This window comes from Chironomus tepperi, unplaced genomic scaffold (genome assembly GCF_022539635.2).
Source record: "Chironomus tepperi strain 1889 unplaced genomic scaffold, CSIRO-AGI_Ctep_v1 contig_445, whole genome shotgun sequence".
Lineage (NCBI taxonomy): Eukaryota > Metazoa > Arthropoda > Insecta > Diptera > Chironomidae > Chironomus > Chironomus tepperi.
The window spans coordinates 3,959,465-3,967,973 of NW_027226567.1; the positions used below are offsets into that span (position 1 = coordinate 3,959,465).

Here is an 8,509-nt window from a genome sequence, read left to right on the forward strand (position 1 = left end):
TTAATTTTAATTGAAAAGCCTTAAAAGCTCCGTTGTGGAGCCTAAGTGTTCCCGATGCCGAAACCAAAAGACGCTTTAGTGGATCCTTCTTAATTTGTGTCGCTCGGGCTAAATTTCTCAACATAAATATAAATTTCCATACTCAAAATTATTTTAATGAATTAAAAATGTCTCAAATCATTGACGTACTGAAAGTTTATCCTTACATAAATGATTAAATATAGACTCTGTGTATCGATTTTCTTCCAAAAGTTTGACATTACAGTGACTCAATTAAAATTTAATATCCAAAGTTACTTCTTGTTTCCTTTAAAAAGTTGACTAAATTGACAATGCAGCTGCAATTAATTAAAGTATAGATGTAGCTATAGCAATCAAACATGACAAAAATTCTTTAAGCGTTAGATGAAGTCTTGTAAGGTTTTCAATTTAGAGTTGCTCGTACTCAATATTATAATCTATTAAATGTTAGCTGTTTTCTTTGGGAATTGTTTGTTTATGACGTCAAAGGATTTTCATAGAAAGTGGATGTAGAGCAATTCAGGGACTTAAAAGGATTAAATATTGTCAATGTACGTCATTTGCATCGATGCACCTTGCAATATACTGACGATTAAACTGCAATAAGTATGTAACATAATCCATAAAATACTTTTTAGAGCGGTATCTGCTTTAAAACTCGATCAGGTTTCCGATAGCTGAAAAAAATAATTTTCCCAACGCAATAATTCGTAGAATTTTCTACTTTACTTTACTAACTTTCTTCGAAGTTTCTGTAATTGAGAACGTTCCCTTCCATTCCAATAATAATATTGTCTTCAATGTGGAACAAGAGCACACAATTAATTGATTTTGTCTTGCCAGCATCAAGACCAAATTAATCCAAAATGATAATGTAAGTCTGTCTCTGAATAATAATGAGTAATTACAGTCGAGTTGTGGATATAATTACATATTATATTAACCTATTAATTAATTAAATTAATTTCTATGTAAAACAAGAGAGATTGTGACTTGAATGAGCATCCCTTGACTCATAAATTTGTCTTACAAAACTACATAAATTTTCGTATGTAGCTGTTCCCTTGAAAACGATGAAAAATAAAGGAAAAGATGGAAAATTGAAAATTCAGCTTAAAAACTTATTCAACCATTAAAACATTCCAGCAAACTCAAATATTATGACTTTATACATATTCTACTCTCTCTACCCCTAACTGTCTTCTTTATCATATCCCCTGTTTATATATAGTAGATGAAATTTATTTGTAAAATTTACTCAAGTGTAACATTAAAAAGAATAATCTCTAACTCGCTTTTTTTTTCATTCTCTTTTTCTTTGCATGCACACCATATACATAAAGATTCTGGAAGATGATCCTGTAAATATAGTACATCCATTTGTTCCAATAGCATCACCATGTGAATTAAGTAAGCAGGATGTGTTCCGACCACTTGTCGACGAGAATAGTGTAATGAATGTTCAGCAAGCAAAGAGTAAGGTGTCGAGAAGCTCAGAATTTTCAACATTAAACTTTTCAAATAGCTCACAAATGATTAGACTAAGCTGTTGGATAGCAATTTTGACATTAAGCATATTTTATGTAGTCTCGTAAGCAAAAGAATAATTCATAAGATTTATACATTGGCAGATTAGTTGAAGGAAAAAAAAACATGAATAATTTTTAAAAGAAAAGTAATCATCTCCACCCCATCTAGTCTTTATAGAAAAAAAAATGAAAAATGAATGTTTTTTTTGAAAACACACAAAAAAAAATCCCCCATTTTAATATATAAAAAATGTGTTTTCGATATTTGAGTAATGAGAGTAAAGCATCCCCTCCCCTGACATAAAAAAAACTATCCTGAACATTTTTAAGATGAAGTTATGGTATAAGATAGATTCGGGGTTGAATTTGAGTTTTTTATGGAATTTATCGATAAAATATTCTTTATACATCTTAATCAACTGAGGATTAATGATAGCTGTTACTGTTTAAATGGTCAATAAGGTAAAGGGATGTGTATCGATAGACTACTTATTGATGATGTATGAAGGTTTTGGACTATTAATTTACTTGAGGATTTAAAATACATCAATTGTGGACTTGTTTCTTGATAAAAACCGTAAATTTCAATTAGATGAGTTTTGAATTTATTTGAGGAAATATTCATCAAAATTGGTTTTGATGTGTTTCGGCTTGGAAGGGCATAATGAATCAAAATTATATACACATGAGAAACATTGTTTGTGTTTATTACATTTAAGTAATATTTGGGAATGGTGTTGGATTTATTTGCAGTTATTCTGATTAGTTTGTTCGGAACTGACTTGAGATTAGAGGTTGATTTCTCTGGAATTGGAATGGCTTACTTACTTCCTTGACTGGAACGCTTTTTAGAGTCCTTTTCTACACATCCAATTCAGGAATTCTTTGTTTTTCCTCGAGATCTCTTATCATCCTCAAAGTCTCGTTACTCCATATTTCGAGACATCTTGTGGATGAGGATATGGATATTCCACTGGATCATTGTAATGTACACCTTGCAGTATATTATTCCAGTACCAGAGAAATTGACCTTTAGAATAAGTCTTACAATTCAAAAGGAAACTAGTAAACCACAGCTGCCACAATGCCTCAAATTTCAAATATAATTCAATGAATTTTTAATATATTGATCAAAATTTCTGAGGTTTTTGGGTCTTTATTTGAAAATTTCATAGGATTTTAATTTTATTATTGAACTTTAAAAGATTAATATTAAGTTTGTAAAGTTTTAAATAGATTTTTAAGTTTTTATTGTTAACGACTTTCCAGGTGGAAAACAAGTGTCTGTGAAATATTTTAGGGAAAGATTTTACGTCTGTTTGTACCAAAATATTGATTTAAAGTCTGTTGAAAATCGATTTTATACAATATTTTACAGATACTTGCTTTCTTTCTGCGTCTTGTTCTTATTGTTTCATAAATATTCCAATGACTGTTGTCGTTACCCAAAATGGGGGGTTCCATTACGAAGACAGAAATTGTTGAATATTAATACAGAAGAATAACGCCGTACTTGATAAATTGCAGCTTAATTTATGAGTATCAAAACATTATATCACCTCAAATCAGGATTACACCGGTCGAAAGAGTTTCTTAATGTTATAGCCACAATATAGTAAATTTTGCGGCTAATTCTATAATTTTTTAATCTAAAAATCTCATTGGTACCTCTAAAGGTGATAATATCTTGTTTTGAAGTTGATATAATGTTTTAAACTTGTGTGGATGAGGAGCTGTTGATATAAAATCTATTCTACAGATCAGTTAGACACATCCATCATTTTCACGTGTGGACAAGTTTTGGAAACTTATCAGATTTTGGTTTAAGTAACTCTAAGTTCATGTATAGATGTCACCAGAGCTCGAAGTCGACTTGGATTTTGTATGAAAAATTGACTCAAGTCGACTCGACTCTATAAGAAATCTGAGTCGAAATCCAGCTCTGGATAGTTAGAAAATGGGGATTCCTTGATTTGAATCAACTATTTAGAGGGAGTTTGAACCCCAAAAGTCCAAAAAGCAGCCTCCACAATGTGAGTCCTGCCAACTCTGTTGCTATCTCTAACACGAACTTTTATCTATTTCTATGAATATTTAACTATCTCATGACCTTAGAGCTTCATTCATCAAAAAAAAAATCCTTAAAAATACAAAACCACATTTGGCCAGTAGCTATTGTTATCACAGATCTGTTATGCTTTTAAATTTTTAATGATAAACTCCACAAAAACCTCAGCCCTGAAGAACAAAAAATTAAACAGAAAATAAAAATAGCATAACCTATAAAAGCGTCTAGAAAATTCATATAAAAAAAACTAAAATATAATAAAACAAAAAAAAATATAAAACCAGTAACTTTTAAGCGGAAGAGCAATCAAACGATGGTCGATTTAAAAACTTAAAAATTAAAAAAAAAATATTAAAAAAATAAAATATAATAAAATTTAAAAAAGCAGCAGTAAGAAAAAAATATTAAAAATATTTAAAAATAAAATCCAACATGTAGACGAGATGAGATGGTAGTAAAAAAAAATATAGGAAGTAACTTTCGTAATCACAATTTAAAGACTGATTATGAATTACATTTGACATTGACATTCTTTTTAGGAGTTGTATTACTTTGTACACGCAAATTTTTAAAAAGGAGAACAAATGAATGGAATGAACACAAAGAGAAAATGTTGATGATTATCTCAAATATGAGCAAAAAAAAATAAAGAAATTTGTAAGGATCATTAAAATTTGTATAAAAAAAATACGATAAAATATAAGAAAAATTCCAATTCCTGTTAGAGGAAAATTGTGATATTAGATGTTGTGATAATAATAAAATAAGTAGTGAAGTTAAGTCCATAAAATGATAAGATGATGATGTTAATATTGTACAATAACATAAAAAGCAATAAAGAAAAAAGGAAAAAAATGAAAAATGATGAAAAAAACATTTGCGTAGTAATTAAAAAAAATAAAAGAAAAAAATACATAAATTACACGAAATAAAAATTTTTTTTTTCAATTTTAATTTAATTATGAAAATTATTTTTCATGCCTTTCATTTGGAATAGACATGAGGAGCTTTAAATACGATTTATGATGGTATTTAAGTGAAGTAGAAGAATTTTTTTATGGCACTTGGTGAAAATTTTTAACGCATTTTCCAGAAGAAAATTTATTTGATGGAAATGAATGAATGAATTTTTCAGAAAGCCTCTAATGATGATGGTAAGCTTATTTTTATACAAGCTCAAGGGTGCTTGATATTTTCTCTCTTTTTTTTCTTGGAAATTTTTTCATTTTTTTGGCAATAAAGATTGTGAATTTTATTTACAGAGCAGATTTTATTTTTGTATATTAAAAATTGACGTCTTTGTGATTTTGGTTTGGTACATTTTAAATTAAAATAAAAATTGTTGCTAAGAGACATAAATGAAGTCAAACATCAGAAGTTTATACAAAGAAGATTTTCAGTTAAGTCGTAGATGTCTAGCAGTTTTGGAAGCTCTGTCAACGAATTCTAGGAATCTCAAATTGGTACAAAAGCTCAATTTACTATCGTCTTATATTATTAGCTTTACTTTGAAGATGCACGCGAGCTGCTAATACACTTATTGAAGTAGGATGTTGATTGAGATCGGTACAGACAGGGATACTTCTTTGGTCTCAAAATTGAGCTTGCTTTATTATATTTATTGAGTTAAATCACGAGAACGCTCATTTAGATTAGTATGCCTTATTGCTTATTAAGGAAACAGTGTAAAACTTGGTATTAGTATTTGACATCGGGTAGCATCAGCTTCTGATGACTTTCTGGACAGTAAAAGAACTCTTGGAAGGAACCTGACGATAGAAATAGTATTGTACTTGGTTTCGGAAATTGGCAAGTGAAAGTCAGCGATAGAGACAGCTTCAGACGGCTCCTGTGGGAGGTCATGGATCACAACTGATCTGCGAAGTAAGTAAGTAAGTAAGAATCAGCTTCACGCGTCATCTAAGGAAAGTCATAAATACCATCTGATCAGTGAGAACAATGAATTAAGGAAGTATGTTAAACTCTCCTAAGAGGCAAGTATACTGCGTATTTCTGTTCCATGAAAGCATGCCGAACAGGAGGACTCCCTACTGAATGCATCATTAACTGGTAGGAATCGAACCCTCGACTTTATAAAGTAATACAATATGAAACAAAACTCGAATACCTTGACATTCACCTTTGTAGTATGCTACATATGACTCAACACCTTTTAACTCCACGTGGGTATAACAACACAAAAACGTCAGTTTTTCACATGGATAATCCTTAAAACCCCTAAAGTCTCACATCAAAGCTAAACTCAAATACAAATCCTTTGACTGATCTGTAAACGTGTCTTCAATAATTCTTTTTCCCACCTGTAAAATTTCTATTTTTATCCTCACCAAACATCCATTCTGACATGAACATTCTTAAAAAAAAAAAAATAATAATCAAAATTGATGTGAATATTCTGTCATCCACAATAATCGCAAGCACTGTTCCCATCAGCAAGCTTTTTTTTTATTTCTCGTCTGACTTCATTCAACAAAAGGAGTTTAAAACCGCAAAAATCCATTCAATGTCATCTCATAAAGCCATCCATTCAACATTAAATATCTCATCATTTCCACTTCTTCCAGCTTCCGCGAAATTGCAAATTAGGACGACAATATTTTCCCATTATCTTATCCGCTTGTCATTCTGATGCGATGTTGGATGAGCATTGTGTAAAATTACTCAGAAAATTGTCAAAAAAAAAAGAAAAAATTTTTTAGTTCAATTGAATAGAAAATGAGAGCAGTTAGTACCAGAGACAATATGAAGCATTAGTAAAAAGCTTTAATGTCTTTAAATAGTTGAGAATAATCAATTTCCTTTCATATCTCGTACACGCAAGCTCCACGATTCGCAATTTACTGCTTTTTATGTGGTCGAGAAAATGGAATAATGATGATTTTCAGTTGAATTAACGAGCATAGAAAGGGTTCACGTGGCGTGTATATGAAAATCGAAAGGATTCTACAATTACGCAGCATAATTAATGTCTAAAAATAACGAGAATACCGTTTTTGGCATATGTGAGTAAGAATAAAGTCGTGAATTTTCTTACGCATATGTAATTTAAGTATGTGGAAATAGAATTAGACGCTGTAGAATTTTAATGGAATGTTTAAATGTTATTTTAGAGGGCTATAATACTAAGGATGTACATATATTTTGACTGTGAACGTATTGTTAAGTTGATTTTAAATTGAAACATCAAATCATATTAATCTCAACTATTCTAGAGTCTTTCAAACTGAACTCAAAATTAAGCAAACTCTTTAACTAATCTTAACCTCTAATCCATTCACTCCTCAGTGGTGAGCAGCCTGTATACCGCGGCATACTTGTAAATGTCATACGCCGTGTGAGGTTTAAATCGAGCCCACTACTGCTCTAATCTAAAAGAACTCTGAAGTTCAAATTAAACCTGAATCTAGTGTTTAAACTTTACTAACCTAAACGCAAAAACTGAACTTATTCCCAATAATCCTCAAGTTTAAAAGTAAATCTAACACATATGTTAGCCTTATATTGAATCTAATCTTATTCTTGTTACTGTAAAAAGTAGACTTATTCCTAAATATGCCTTTAAATTTAAAATTGAATCTAAATCGTAATTCAGATTGAAACTAAATTGTTGTTTTACTTTCTTACTTAATTACTTACTTACTGGAATCATGCTCCGACTTGCAGCCTAGGTTGCTTTAAAAGGTCGTTTATCTGACTCTGATTATTGCTGGTTGAATCTCGAAGCTTATTGTCTAATTGTAGACTAAACTGAACTTAATCTCAAAACTGATCTTAACCTCAGAATTTAACTTATCCATAAAATGAACTGAACTTTTTAGGGACCTGAACTGAACTCGTTCATGAACTAACCTTTTTATGACTTACTACTACGTTAAGCAGTAAGATAGTAAAAAATGCAATAAAATCCATCAAATTTGCAATTTAAACATTACTTTAGTGCTACTAACTCATCGTCTTATAATTTAATCTGCAATATTGAGCCATAACAATTAAAGCATCTTAAGTACAACCCAGCAAAAATTTAAATCTCCCACCAGAAACCACTCATAAGTCAAGAAACTTTAAACAACAATTAAAGTAAGTATTTGTGTACATAAACATAAGCGATAACTCGTTGAAATACAAATTCTCTTGAGACCATCCAAACCTCAGTGTCTCCACCCAATTTAGATGCACGTATGATATAAAAATATAATCAGGAAGAGAATTTACAACGAGGCCATAAATTTAAGTACAAAACACATTTTCAGCCCACAAAAACGATTCGAGATGAATGAATAATTTTTATTTTTGTTCATTCTCATAATTCGTATTGTCTGATAAGATGAAGTTAGAAATAATGAGGAATTACGTTGGAAAATATGAACATGAGGGGTGAAAAAATAAAGTCAATGTTGAGAATGAGATGAATTTTAAGGAGAGAAGTAAAAATGTTAACATGTTTAAAATTTATGTCTAATGTGATAAAATGTAATTTAATTTTCAACAAGCAATTCACATTATTGTTGTTATTGTAAAAGAATGAAAGAATGGGATGTGAATGAATGAGAGATACTCGATGTGAGAGCGCACCTTTTAGTCGGAAATATGAAAAGTTAATGCCTGAAAATATTCCTTCAACTGATCCCTCCAACACATATCAGAATTCTTCTTATTATTATTCACATATTTTACGTTCGTACTCTTCACGTATGTAATTCTATGATTTTTTTAACACCATATTTTATGCTAAGTAAATGAATTCGTTTATGAGACATTTTGGGCTGGCTTGATTGTAACTGCTAAATGGATGATTAATGAGGTGATTGGAATTATTGATGACTTTTTTATGCAATTTAACTGAAAAAATGGAAATTTATTGACTGTTTCA

The 8,509-nt window shown here is 30.3% G+C and overlaps 1 protein-coding gene across 3 annotated transcripts in view; it reads left to right on the forward strand.

Moving 5' to 3' along the window:
- The window catches only part of LOC139098334 (MOXD1 homolog 2-like), a 46,574-nt gene extending 42,054 nt beyond the window's left edge, over nucleotides 1-4,520 (forward strand). For all 3 annotated transcript variants that reach the window (XM_070650487.1, XM_070650486.1, XM_070650489.1), the window contains one exon: nucleotides 1,365-4,520. In XM_070650487.1, the coding sequence (XP_070506588.1) occupies nucleotides 1,365-1,616 (252 nt within the window). In that variant the 3' untranslated portion in view covers nucleotides 1,617-4,520. The remainder of the gene's footprint in view (nucleotides 1-1,364) is intronic.
- Nucleotides 4,521-8,509: the final 3,989 nt, after the last annotated feature.